Source organism: Cervus canadensis, chromosome 11 (assembly GCF_019320065.1).
Source record: "Cervus canadensis isolate Bull #8, Minnesota chromosome 11, ASM1932006v1, whole genome shotgun sequence".
NCBI lineage: Eukaryota > Metazoa > Chordata > Mammalia > Artiodactyla > Cervidae > Cervus > Cervus canadensis.
The window spans coordinates 72749712-72765248 of record NC_057396.1 but is presented as its reverse complement, the minus strand read 5'-3'; the positions used below and the strand labels follow the sequence as shown (position 1 = coordinate 72765248).

Sequence of the window (15537 nt, the reverse complement as noted above, 5' to 3'; positions counted from 1 at the left end):
TTTTGCTCAACTCTTTCACATTCTATACTGTTTCTCAAGGAAATCAGAGAATACAGTAATAAACACAAGTGGTTACATGATCACCCTCAACACTTCTGGTGACAGGAATATTGAGTTTGATTAAAACTACAGATGATAATCTTGCTTTGAGTCATACAATCACTATTGGTATACATTATTTTGAGAAAGCAAAAGCATCTTGTACTGGTAAGCAGTTTATAACAACAGAAGTATATTTATTTAGCAAAGATTTTTAAATAAATTAACCAATAACAAGCACACATCTGAAATATTCATTATTAACGGGACTATCAGTTCAACTCTCATAAACACAGATGCAATTTTAGTTTTGTCTGACCATGTGAAGGGAGAAATAATTCATTATTTCTTGAATAGCTTTATGGTACTTTTGAGACTCAAAAAATGCATTTCCTATATGCAGAAAAGGGAATCGGTGGGAAGATGAAAAGAGCCAGTGACAGACAGACTGGCACAATGAAAGAAGCAGGGAGTTGGAAACTTAGATTTAAATTCAGTTCCAAGCTTTGGCATTTACTGTATGGTCTTTGGTGAATCACTCAGATTTTATGAGCCTCAACTTCTCTATCAGTAATAACGACATGATCATATATATTTTATAGGTGTATAAGTATTAAGTTACAAAATGACATTAATATAATTAGCACAAAGTCTGACAGTTGTGCAGTTCAAAATATATAGGTTTTCCCACCCTCATCCATTTTAATTCTTAATACTCTGAATAATAGGTATTATTCTTAAACACATATTATTTTAAACAATCTAAGAAACAGATCAAGGTTCAAAGTTGGCAGCAACAATAGTGCAGGAACAATTTGTGATGTCAAAGAGTAGCTCAGCTCTTTTTCTGAACTTCGTCTTGGCCCTGTCCATGCTAATTCATCCATCACTATCCTTCAATACATTGTCTCTGTTTCCCCTGTTTTCTCATTATTATCTGACCCTTATTAATCATCCCTTTTTAATCTCATGGTTACCTAGGCTCAGCCAACTTCCCTGAGCTGCTGCTACCCTGCACTGTGAGAAAATCAATTTCTCCTTTTCTTGGTTATTGTGGCTGTTATGACAGTTTCTGACTCTTAAAACTTTAATTTCTCCCTATTAACTAATTTATCAAATCTAAATTTCTCTGCTCAGTTTTACCTAAACCCTTATCCTAGCTATATTCTTCAAATTTCAACCTTCTTTAATCAAGTCAGTATTCTCAGAATATAATGCCTGTAATTTCCTCTTTTCTTACATACTGATGCAGCAGTTGAACAACATATAAAGCATTTCATGCAAATTACTGTCATGAGGACACTTTCCTCTTCACTTCAGTCATATTTTCCACACTCTTGACATACCTGCAGACATTACTGTCAGAAAAATGGAATTGTATATTATGGGGTTCATTATTATTTTATACATATGATTCTTATCTTCTTTCGACTCAATTTTGAGGCATTGAGGAATTACCAGGCATTATAATATTCTTTTAAAAGATTTCACTGTGACTACTCTGTGAAGCACAGTGTGGATATTCTCAAAGCAAAATCCAGGACGATACACCAGTGAAGGGGGAGGAGATCAAAGCTCAGCCTTCCGGAAAATGGACTTGGGAGACATTATCGCACAAAGACTGACAGCGTGTCCTCTGCTTTAGAGGTTTCAGAATCTCAGTGTTCCCCAAAGGAGAGAAAAGAAACAAGATAGATGATCCCACCTGAAACCAACTCACCTGAAGATCCCATTTCTACTATTAATTGTCTCCAGGGGAGTTCCCACTCAGAATTCAAACATCATGTAAAACATTAAGGAGTTAATCAATATAGGAGGAGCCCACAAAAATTTAATGGGACTGGAATATACTTCTTTCTTAATATCCAGGAAAGCTCAGAGAAAGGAAGAAACAGAGAGAGAGAGAGAGAGATTTGGAAGCTGAATCTGATTCCTATGAACAAAATGTAGGGCTTATGTATGCTTCTGTGACCTTGGGGATTTAGACCCTAGAGAGTATTTCTTGAGCTATTTATTTTTATATCACACATCAATAACTTAGCTTGAATGTTTTTTTTTTTCATGTGGCAATTTGCAAGAAGGTAGTTCCTTCTGAATCACTCTAGATGGCACCTCAAATAGTCCATTTCATGACTTTCTTTAAAAATAATTATAAAAAAAATGCATGAACTGAATAAGAAAACTTGATGACTACAATAAAACCCAAAGTGAAAGATAAACAAGCAAAAATGAAACTGTTCAGAGATATTAACTGCTATTATATATATTTACTGTGTGATTTTTCTTTCCCATTCTGTGTCTGAAGTGCATGTGTTTTGAGATGTATAAGCAATATAACTTGGTCTCTGATTTTGTTGCTTAACTTAAATAAATATTATTGTCTTCAGAAACAGTGATGCTCTTTACTGAAACTAAATTGTGTTTTCTTCTAAATATAAGCAATCCACACTTTCAAATTTATATTAATATAATTAAAAAATACAGTGTCTTAAAAATGGAAAATGCATTTTGGAAACATGTTTAAATATCTAAAACCTCTGAATGTCAATCAATCCATTGGTTCCACTATACTGAAATATCACACAATTAGATCCACTGTCTTGCCTGGTGGCTCGGTGGTAAAAAAAGAAAAAAAAATCACCTGCAGTGCAGGAGATGTAGGTTCTATCCCTGCTTGGAGTCAGGAATAACCCTTAGTAAAGAAAATGGCCACCCACTCCAATATCCTTGCCTGGGAAATCTGTTGGACAGAGAAGCCTGGTGGGCTGCAGTCCATGGATACGCAAAAGATTTGGACACAATTTAGCGACTAAACAGCCACAACAAATGCTTCCCCTAGGCTCCTGACAACCTGACCAACACGTGCCAGACTCTACCAGGAAGGGATAACACACCAGAGGCTGTTTCCCACCAGGCACAGAATTATTGTACATAGTATGGTCTTGATCCAAAATCCCACAAGTCTGCATGGCTATTCTCTCACTGAGATAGGATTGAGTTCCACGAGGCATCTTCCCCCCATTGCTGACACCTCTGTACCCTGGACTAGCTTTGGAGCCAGTATCTACACCCTGGTCACCCAGAGCTAGCAACCTTGTTGGATATTAGTTTTCCATGCTGTTCAACAAACTGCCGCCAACTCCGAGGCTGAAACTAACTGCAATCACAGTTTCTGCAGCATCATAGTCGGGAGGTGCTTGTGTAACTTCACAAGATAGCTGAACTATTCTCAAAGTTATCTAACCCTGTACTCTTACCTGAAATGCATAAGCATTTAACTTGCTCCACATTTTCAGCAGTATTTGAATCTCTTATTCATTTTAGCTATTCTAAATGGAGTAGAGTAGTTTCTCCTTGTGGTTTAGGTTTTAATTTTAATAAGAATGTCATTGATGACTAGCTATGCTTAGTATTTTTTCATGTGTTTGTTTGTGTGTTCTGTTTTGTCAAATGTGTGCTCAGAGAGCTCATTAAAACTTTAAGTAGGTTTTCTTCTTGTATTGAGTATAAAGTCTTCCTCTGTGTGTTTTACATTGAAATCATTTATCAAATATGTTTTGCAAATACTTACTCACAATCTATGGCTTGTATTTTCACTTTATTAGTGGTGTCATTTATGCTTAAGAAACTTTAACCAAATATTTTAATGGCAATGAAGCGCCTTTTATTGTTTTTTAAAAATCCATCCTTTTTCTGTTCATTCAAAAAATTATCATCCTAACTTATGAAAGATTTTTTCTGTTTTATGCTAAATATTTTTCAGTTTTCATTTTTATGTTTACATCTATGATTCATTCATCTATGATTCCTTGGAAAGAAAGCTTTGACAATCCTAGACAGTGTATTAAAAAGCAGATAAACACCAATACAGTATACTAATGCATATGTATGGAATTTAAAAAGATGAAAACCCTATATGCAGGACAGAAAAAGAGACACAGATGTATAGAACAGACTTTTGGACTCTATGGAGAAGGCGAGGGTGGGATGATCTGAGAGAATAGCATTGAAACATGTATATTATCAAGTGCAAAACAGATCGCCAGCCCAGGTTGGATGCATGAGACAAGTGCTCAGGGCTGGTGCACTGGGAACACCCAGAGGGATGGGATAGGGAGGCAGGTGGGAGGGGGTATGAGGATGGGGAACACATGTAAATCCATGGCTGATTCATGTTAATGTATGGCAAAAACCACTACAATATTTAAAGTAATTAGCCTCCAACTAATAAAAATAAATGAAATAATAATAATAATTAAAAAAAAAAAAAGCACAGAGGCATCACTTTGTTGACAAAGGTCCATATAGTCCAAGTTATGGTTTTTCCAGTAATCATGTATAGATGTGTGTGTGTTGGACTGTAAAGAAGGCTGAGTGCCAAATTGTTGCTTTCAAATTGTGGTGCTGGAGAAAACTCTTGAGAGTCCCTTGAACAGCAAGGAGATCAAACCAGGTCAATCCTAGAGGAGATCAACCCTGAATTCTCATTGGAAGCACTGAGGCTGAAGCTGAAACTCCAACACTTTGGCCACCAGATGAGAAGAGCTGACTCATTGGAAAAGACCTTGGTGCTGGGAAATGTTGAGGGCAGGCAGAGAAGTGGGCAACAGAGGATGAGATAGTTGGATAGCTTCACTGACTTAATGGACATGAGTATGAGCAAACTCTGTGATATAGTGAAAGACAGATTGCTGTCATGCATGCCTAAACACTGTAGTCTAAGACAGCACTTGGTCATTGTATGACTGGAATAATTGTGTTGTTGGTTGGCTAGTCATATTTTATTGTTATTGTGTATTTGATTGATTAGTTCTTGGAGTCCGTGTTGCCCTCCTATCTTTAATTTTCCCAGACTTGTGTTTTGAAGAGGATGTCATAAAGAGTTTTATTCATTCTTTGTATGAAGCTTGAACTTTCTCCTTAATCATTTTTCTTATGTTGTACATGCCAACTGGCCAAAGCAGAAAAAAATAGCTTATTTCATCATATACCCATAAACTTTTAATACATTTGAATTCACTCAAAAATAATTTATAAATACTACAAAAAAAGCAGTCATTTTTTAAAAATTTTGGTTTACATATAGTTTACAGCTATTTTACTAAACACTGATGTATGCAAAAATCAATAATCATCAATAAAATGCTATCCTGCCATAGATATATTAACTTAAAGTGTATTTATCAAAAGATTTGAATCATCAATTACACTGCAAGAATGGAACAATCTGTAGCATAGGACATCAATTTTTTTTTTCAGAAATAAAATAATGACTTTAAAAATATTATGTGGAGTGACAAAGCGGTTTTGTGAAAAGTAATCTTGTGAATGTATTTTTTACTTCTTTGTTCCTCAAGCTGTAGATCAAGGGGTTCAGCATAGGAATCACTACTGTGTAGAACACAGAAGTCACTTTGACTGTGAGCCAAGAAGTTTTGGGGTTAGGAATGCAGAAAAGGAAAAGGATGGTTCCATGGAAGATGCTGATGGCTGTCAGGTGGGAAGCACAGGTAGAGAAGGTTTTCCAGCGCCCACTTGCAGAAGGCATCCCCATAACAGTGATAAAAATGAATATATAGGACATCAGAATAATCACCAGGCTGCTCGCCTCATTGAATATGGCAATAATAGAACATAACATCTGACTGATATAGGGATCTGAGCAGGAGATGGAAACAATTACAGAGTGGTCACAGATAAAATTATTTATGGTGCTAGACTTGCAATAGGATAACGCGAGAAGAAAGCACGTGAGTGTCATGGAGCACGTTACACCCCAGGAGTAAGAGCCAGCCACCAAGAGAGCACAGAGCTTCGGGGACATCGCAGCGGCATAGAGCAAGGGGCTGCAGACTGCCACGAAGCGGTCATAGGCCATCGCTGCCAACATGAACGTTTCTGCTACGCCAAATAGGCAAGCGAAACAGAATTGCGCAATGCAACCAGAGAAAGAGACGGTTCTGTCCTGCACAATCAAAGTCTCCAACAGTTTGGGTGTAACTACAGTAGAAAAACAGAAATCGACAAAGGACAAGTGACCAAGGAAAAAGTACATGACCGTGTGGAGTTGTGAATTGACCTTGATAATTATGATCATGCCTTAATTCCCCACCACAGTGACTGTGTAGATAGACAAGAAAACAAGGAAAAGTGGGACCCGGAGTTCTGGATATTCTGAAAAGCCCAGGAGAATAAATGTGGGTATGATACTCTGATTTCCTTCTGATAGCAGCATGATTCCTGTTGAACAAAGGGCCAAACATTATTCCTGAAAAATAGAAATGAATAGAAAAGAGAAACAGAGAAGGCAGAAGCTACATGTTTCTGTGGAGTTGGTATATATTCTCCAGGTATGGTCCTCAAACCACCATCAGCAGGGACACCTAAGACTATGTTAGGGATGCAAATTCTCAAGCCCCGTCTCCAACATCCTGAATCAAAAACTCTGGAATGGAGCTCACAATTTGTGATTTATCCAGCCCGCCAGGTGATTTAAGATGCATGATAAATTATGAGAACCACTAAAATACAGACTATTCATCCTATCGTTTAAAATTTAGCCCTTAGTTAGTATTTCTAATATACAACTAAAATATAAATTTGGAACACAAGAGAAATTGTAAATCACAAGATTTTGAGATGGCAAAAAGAAGCAGAGTACTTTTTTATGGTTCTAACAATTACACTAAGGATCAAGGATATCACATGATGTGTAAAAGGAGACATATAAATCTTAGTATAATTTTCTTCTTATTCTAGTCATATTAAAGAATTAAGCAACCATAAAGTTTGTGAATTGGCATAAATCTTAAGTTGTAACTAGTTTATGCCTTCCATCTTGTGCTTAAATTAATTATAGAATCTTATTCTTGAAATAATCATGTACCTTCCATAAGAACCTCCATTAAGGTTATACTGCCTCCTGGGATAATTTTTGGGTTTTTATATTGACATTTTGCTTAACATTGATTCAGTCATTAATTGAATCTAATTAACTTATATTAATTATTTGTAAATGTGATTTTAGATAATCTATTTTAATATATAAGGCTTCCACAGTGACTTAATGGTAAAGAATCCACCTTCAATGTAGGAGACACAGGTTCAATTCCTGGGTGGGGAAGATTCCCTGGAGAAGAAAATGGCAACCCACCCCAGTATTGCTGCAGGCCTCCCCGATGCCTGAGTCAGTAAATAATCCACCTGCAATGCAGGAGACCTGAGTTCAATCCCTAAGTCAGGAAGATACCCTGGAGAAGGAGATGGCAACCCACTCCAGTATGACTTAGCAGCTAAACCTTTTTGATATATATCTAAAATAAGTGTATAAATGAGTGTTAGTTAGTTGCTCTCTCGTGTCTGATTCTTTGAAAAACAACGGACTGTAGCCCACCAGGTTTCTCTGTACATGTGATTCTCCAGGTAAGAATACTGGAGTGGATTTCCATTCCCTTCTCCATGGGATCTTCCCAACTCAGAGATCAAACCCAGGTCTACTGCAGACAGATTCTTTACAGTCTCAGCCACCAATATATAATTAAATATATCACATAAAATACATATGATGTTATGAGAAACAAAAGGATATAACATATTTATAAATTATATATAATTAATTATTATATATGCCAACAATAATTTTATACAAAATGCATTCAAGATGCAATGAAAAGTACAAATTTTCTCTACCAATGAGTAAACCTCTGTTATGAGGCAAACTTGGAGAAGATGGGGAAGCAAGAGCTGCAATGCCTTAAAATGAATGGCCCCAAGATACAAACATAAAACTTCAGTAAAATTAGATGGATGGTCTGTTTCATCTTAGTTTTGTCCAGATCAAGTGTCAGGCTACAGACTCAGCTCCATGAAGGCCTACTTGATATCCACTACAAACAACCCTAGACATAAATAATATGTCATCAGAATATTTTTTCCAATAGCAAGAGGGACTTGGCAGATACACTGTAAATATCCGTTATTATTCAGACTATTTTAATAAATGGCTTTCCTTCAACATTTGAAAATATTAGCAACCCCCCAGTATATTAGGAAGACTGGAACCACTGTTTCAGTTTACTGATGCAATACTCACAGCAATAACGAAACAGACTGAAAACTTGATTTAGTGTTCAACCTTAGCAATTTCAAATGATTTTGGAGAAAATCAGTGGATTAATGATAGGTTTGTACTCAAATTGGAACTGGGCTTATAGAATTACAGAATTCTGTGTATTTTTGCAATTTCCCTATTGCTCATTGCTGCCAGTTTCAGTAATACAAATCTTAATTGTCAAAACCACTTCATGCCATATTAGTGCAAATTAAAATGTTTCTGATCATAGAAAGGGATCACCTATAGTTTGTGGAGTAGTCTATATGAGCTGTAGCTTCATCTTTTCCACTTAATTTGAAAGATACAGAAAGAAACATGAACTGACCTGAAACCAGATGTTCTTGATTAATTTACTGAGAATTTCTTTTTAGGATTAATGAATCTCAGGTATATTTCTTCTCAGTATTCAAACATTCTTTAAGATATTAAAAGACTTTAGGCTTGCCAAAATGGTAGTATATTTCAATGAGCATGACAGTAAAATGGCGTTTTATTTCTAGGGACATTAGAAATATTAAAAAATACAAAGAAAAAGCTAAAAGCTAAATTCACAGTCTAAATTCTGCCAAACCCTGGGTCTTATATTTCCCCCCATGACCATGAATATATGAAGTACACAGAATTGTAATTGGAGTAATGCTCAGTGGACCACAAACCATTTAATTAGGTGAGACACTGTCTCTTGTGTCATTTTAGTGGATGTGTTTTCTTCTAAATCATTAAAGATAATTACACCACCACGTCTATCCCATTAATTACTTTTTTTTTTATATTGAACTTTTGAAACAACAGGTATTCATCGAATAAGCATGAAATGTAGACTTTGAAATATGAAAAAAATATATAGAAATAATTGTTATTAACTGCATGTCAAATCCAGCACTCAAGTTTATAGTAGAGAAACTTGACCAGCTCTGCCTTAAGCAAAAGATAAAGGTGGTCTTCTCCAGTGACGTAATGTGGATATCATTCACCCTGATGTGATGTCGTGAGAAAAGCGTCACCTCTGTGATAAAACCATACTGAAAATCTACAATACCAGTTTAACGTGAGAGAATCATTAGGTAAACCCATATCCGGAAACATTCTTCAGAATACCTCACCAATATTCCTTAGAATTGTCAAAGTCAAGAAAAAACAAGAAAGGAGTGAAACACTGTTTCAGACCAGAGGATACTGAGGAGATGTGAAAACTAATCCAATATGGTACCCCGGATTACATCTCAGAAAGAAAAGAGTGTATTAGTGGGAAAAAACAAACCAGATGGAATCTAAAAAAATTTAAATTTTAGTCATCATAATATACTATTAATTCTTTCTTAAATTTTATTTTATTGTGTAAGAGCACAATATGAGATCTACCCTCTTAAGATATTTTTAAGTGTACAATACAGTACTGTTGACTACACATATAATTTTGTACAGTACACTGTGTGTGTCTTGCTAAATTGAAACTTCTTGACCATTGATTCATAAATTCCTGCTTCCCTCTCCACTAGCCTCTGATAACTATTATTCCACTCCTTGATTCTGATATATCATATAAGTGGAATCCTTCAGTATTTGTCTTTCTATGGCTGACATTTTCATTTAGCATAATGTCTTCAAGTTTCATCCATGTAGTCACATATTACACAATTTCCATCTTTTTAAAGGTCAGATTGTATTCCTCTGTTTACATATGCACCACATTCTTTTATCCAACTATCTGTCCATAGACATTTCAGTTGTTTCCACACCCTGGCTATTGTGAATGGTTCTACAGTGAGTGTGGGAATGCTAAAATATTTTTGAAAGCTTGACCTCAAATTTTTAGGATAATACCCATAAGAAGGATTTCTGGATCATTTACAATTTAATTTTCAACTTAATAGAGAACCTCTATACTGTTTTCCATAGCAGCTACAACATTTTGAATTCCTACTAACAATGTACAGTGAGGTGTGATGAAAACTCTGAAATATCTTTGCAACTTATTTTTTAAATTAAAAATTATATAATCTATTTTTAAAATGCCATCATTCACATTAGTAGTCCCATTTTATTGTATCTTCAATACTACAACCAGCTCTGCTTTATGCCAACATACTATCAATTCTGAACTGAAAAAGTGTAAATGTAATATGTAGCTGTCAGTATCACCACTTTGCATTATTTTGCTACAACATTTGCCAGACTTTATTTTTAGTTTCTGTGACTGTCAGTGTGTTGGATCCTGGTTGAGGGGTAGTTTTTGGGAGTAGTAAGCAATATTTTTTTAACTTATTATCAACTAAATAGCAACTAATTTAGTGACTGCAAACTTACAATTTCCTAATAATGTAGGGCTGGCCAAAAAAGTTCATTCCAGTTTTTCCATAACATGTTACAGAAAAACCAGAACAAACTTTCTGGCTAACTCAATATACACATTTCACAAAGAAGTAAACAAGACACAACAAACCTAATTTCCTGGGCCAGAAAATTGGTATGTGAAGTCAGGGTTCAAACACTATTTTCTTCACATAAATAGATAATAAAAATCACAGTTGCTTGAGGGCCTCCTCCACTAATAGGTTCCGTGGTGGCTCAGACAGTAAAGAACTTGCCTGCAAGGTGGAAGAACTGGGTCCAATCCCTGGGCTAGGAAGATCCCATGGAGGACGGCTTTGCAACCCACTGCAGTGTTCTTGCCTGAGAATACCATGGACAAAGGATCCTGGTGGGCTACAGTCTCTGGGGTCACAAAGAGTCAGACACAACTGGGCGACTAAGCGCAGCAGTAATAGCCATTACTGGAGTGACTGCTTGGAGTGCAGTAACTGGCCTTGGAGTGCGGAATGAAGCAGGGCAAAGGCTAACAGAACTCTGCCCAGAGAACGCCTGGTCATAGCAAACACCTTCTTCCCACAACACAAGAGAAGACTCTACACATCAACATTCCCAGATGGTCAACACCGAAATCAGACTGATTATATTCTTTGCATCCAAAGATGCAGAAGCTCTATACAGTTAGCAAAAACAAGACCGGGAGCTGACTGTGGCTCAGATCATGAACTCCTTATTGCCAAATTCAGACTTAAATTGAGAAAAGTAGGGAAAACCACTAGACCGTTCACGTATAGCCTAAATCAAATCCCTTATGATTATACAGTAGAAGTGGGAAATAGATTTAAGGGACTAGATCTGATAGACAGAGTGCCTGATGAACTATTGATGGAGGTTCATACATTGTACAGGAGAGAGCGATCAAGACCATCCCCGAGAAAAAAATATGTGAAAAGGCAAAATGGCTCTCTGAGGAGGCCTTAAAAAGAGCTGTGAAAAGAAGATAAAGCAAAGGAGAAAAGGAAAGACATACCCATTTGAAGGCAGAGTTCCAAAGAATAGCAAGGAGAAAGCCTTCCTCAATGATCAGTGCAAAGAAAATAGAGGAAAACAATAGTATGGGAAAGACTAGAGATCTCGTCAAGAAAATTAGAGATACCAAGGGAACATTTCATCCAAAGATGGGCTCAATAAAGGACAGAAATGGTATGGACCTAACAGAAGCAGAAGCTATTAAGCGGTGGCAAGAATACACAGAAGAACTGTACAAAAAGATCTTCACAACCCAGATAATCATGATGGTGTGATCACTCACCTAGAGCCAGACATCCTGGAATGCAAAGTCAAGTGGGCCTTAGGAAGCATCACTACAAACAAAGCTAGTGAAGGTGATGGGATTCCTGTTGAACTATTTCAAGTCCTAAAAGATGATGCTGAGAAAGTGCTGCACTCAACATGCCAGGTAACTTGGAAAACTCAGCAGTGGCCACAGGACTGGAAAAGGTCAGTTTTCATTCCAACCCCAAAGAAAGGCAATGCCAAAGAATGCTCAAACTACTGGACACTTGCACTCATCTCACACGCTAGCAAAGTAATGCTCAAAATTCTCCAAGCCAGGCTTCAACAATACATGAACTGTGGACTTCAAATGTTCAAGCTGATTTTAGAAAAGACAGAGGAACCAGAGATCAAATTGCCAACATCCCCTGGATCATCAAAAAAGTAAGAGAGTTTCAGAAAAGCATCTCTTTCTGCTTTATTGACTATGCCAAAGCCTTTGACTGTGTGGATCACAAAAAACTGTGTAAAATTCTGAGAGAGATGGGAATACCAGACCACCTGACCTGCCCCTTGAGAAATCTGTATGCAGGTCAGGAAGCAACAGTTAGAAGTGGACATAGACCAACAGACTGGTTCCAAATAGGAAAAGGAGCACGTCAAGGCTGTATATTGTCACCTTGCTTATTTAACTTATATGCAGAGTACATCATGAGAAAAGCTGGGTTGGATGAAACACAAGCTGGAATGAAGATTGCCGGGAAAATCAATAGCCTCAGATGTGCAGATGACACCACCCTTAGGGCAGAAAGTGAAGAAGAACTAAAGAGCCTCTTGATGAAAGTAAAAGAGGAGAGTGAAAAAGTTGGCTTAAAGCTCAACACTCAGAAAACTAAGATCATGGCATCCAGTCCCATCATTTCATGGCAAATAGATTGGGAAACAGCGGAAACAGTGGCAGACTTTTTTTTTGGGAGGGGGGTGTCTCCAAAGTCACTACAGATGGTGACTGCAGCCATGAAACTAAAAGACCCTATCCTTGGAAGAAAAGTTATGACCAACCTAAACAGTGTATTCAAAAGCAGAGACATTGTCAACAAAGGTCGGTTTAGTCAAAGCTATGGTTTTTCCAGTAGTCATGTATGGATGTGAGAGCTGGACTGTAAAGAAAGCTGAGCACTGAAGAATTGATGCTTTTGAACTGTGGTGTTGGAGAAGACTCTCTGAGAGTCCCTTGGACTGCAAGGAGATCCAACCAGTCCATCCTGAAGGAGATCAGTCCTGGCTGTTCATTGGAAGGACTGATGTTGAAGCTGAAACTCCAATACTTTGGCCACCTTATGGGAAGAGCTGACTCATTTGAAAAGACCCTGATGCTGGGAAAGATTGAAGGAGGAGGAGAAGGGGATGACAGAGGATGAGATGGTTAGATGGCAGCACCGATCAATGGACATGAGTTTGAGTGAACTCTGGGAGTTGGTGATGGACAGGGAGGCCTGTTGTGCTGCAGTCCATGGGGTCACAAAGAGCTGGATAAGACTGAGCGACTGAACTGAACTGAATAGCATTTAACTTATAGTTATTTTTTATATGTGTTTCTTCTATCACACTCTTTTTTTCATTTCTACATAATATTCACTTAATTGAATAAGAAGACTCTCTTACTATTTTTGTTTTAAGAGAAAAATATAATTTTAATGGCAAAAACTAACAAGTAAAGGACAATAAAAGAAAATTACAGAACAATCTTACCAATGATCATAGAATTTTAAATTATACATAAAATATTGACACATTAAACCAATCAACTAATAAAAATGTAAATATATAATGCTTATAATAATTTTCTCAGGAAAAAAGCAAATATTTTGACATTAGAAAAATTTTTTAAATATAAGTTACCATATCAAAATATTAAAGGAGTTAAAATGAGAAAATTAGCTTGATAAATTCAACATTCACTCACTAAAAAACAAAATATAACAAGCAAACACATACAAAAAAATACATAAGATAACTTTACTTTATACTTTAAGCATGAAATGTTAAGTATTGATACTTGTTAGATGAGGAAGTCAAAGATACCCACTTTTACTGTTTATTCAAAATTGTACTAATGTTTTCAGTTAGTTAACCAAACACAAGAAAAAAATAAAAGGAATAACATTGGAAACAACATATCCAGAAAATGTTTAATTAGAGATTGTATGATATGCATGTTGAAAATCCAAAATAATCTACAAATAAATTATAAAATTATTAAGAGATATTGTTAGAGTTGCCAAAATGCATTGAATCCTAATTGAAAAGTAATAAACATTTTACAAATGACATTTAAAATCATATGAAAAATAATCATACATCCAGATTAATTTAAAAATATATGTAAGAACTTTATAAAAATATGATATATCTTATATTGTAAAACATGAAGTAGATCTAAATAAACATAACAATGTAGATTGCTTATGATTTGGAAGACTTGAGGATGAAAACATCATTCTCTGCAAATAGATCTACAATTCTCCTGTTTTTCTACACTAAATCTAAACAAGAATAAATCTAAAGTTTGTTTTAAAAGGTAAAGATAAAGAATATCTTAAACACTCTGCAAGATAAAGAGTTAACTTTTTAGGAGTTGCTCAACTTGATGCCAAAGCCTACTAGTTAAGGGTAGTTCTGGTTATAAAATCCTAGAAGCATACAGAAAGTCTAGAAACGAACTATGGATATACTGATGTTTACTTTATGAATATTCTGGCACCACAGAGCAGTGTTAAAATGAGTGAATTTTTCAATAAGTATTTCTGGGGTAAATATACACCAATAAGTCAAAATATAAAATTAGCTTATAATCATGCCCCATCAAAATTTACTTTCAGTTTGAAATAAATTCAAAAATCAATGTAAAAAGAGAAAATAAAACCCTGAATTGAAAACAGAGGAAGTAGAATATAAAGTATAATTCTGTATGAAATTTGTGATAATTTAGCATATAAAATATGAGAATATGTTTATTATTTTGGAGGTAAGAAGTGGATCTTAAATAAGACATTAAAAGCCTTCACTGTGTAAAGAAACAGTTTGATAAACATTAATTCATTAAACATAAGGAAATGTGTGCCCCTAAATACATCACCAACCGAGTGAATAGACAAGCCACAATCTAGGAGAAAATATTCATGATACATATATCAAAGGACCTTTATTTAGAATGCATAATGAAATACATATTTCATAGTAAACTATTAACAACCTAATAGAAAAATAGGTTAAAAAAAACCCTGAATAGGCCCTTCACAAAGAAGTAAGACAAGTCAAATGACTAATGACTAAATTATAGGAATTCAAGCACATTAATAAAGTGGAATTGAATTCATAACCAAAATGAAGTACCCCTACTCACCCACCAACCTGAAAATATTAAAATGTCTGCAATGACAATATTAAACATGGGCAAGAATGGACAATAATTAGAACCCACATGCAATAAAGTTGGAATTTAAACTAATCCCTCTATTTTGGAAAATTATTTGATGGTATCTAGCAAAAGATCAGAAACAAGCTCCCTTTGATCCAGAACATTCAGAGATAGGGCACACCTCACACAGTGCGCGCTCACGTGCAATGCGGCACACAGTTGTGTAAGAGTGTTTACGCAGCATTTCCATTAAAGACAAAAAAGGTGAAACATCCAGGAGTGAAGTCGCTGGCTCACGTGGTAGTTCTATTTTTAGCTTGTGTGTGTGTGTGTGTGTGTGTGTGTGTGTGTGTGTGTGTGTGCAAAACCCCATACTGTT

At 35.9% G+C, this 15537-nt stretch overlaps 1 protein-coding gene across 1 annotated transcript; it reads right to left on the bottom strand.

Annotated features, from left to right (window-relative positions):
• Window positions 1–5323: 5323 nt before the first annotated feature.
• On the bottom strand, window positions 5324–6274 carry LOC122449354 (olfactory receptor 5D13-like). The gene is given in 1 exon segment (XM_043480868.1): window positions 5324–6274. A coding segment is annotated over 1 exon segment (951 nt).
• Between the last annotated feature and the right edge of the window lie 9263 nt (window positions 6275–15537).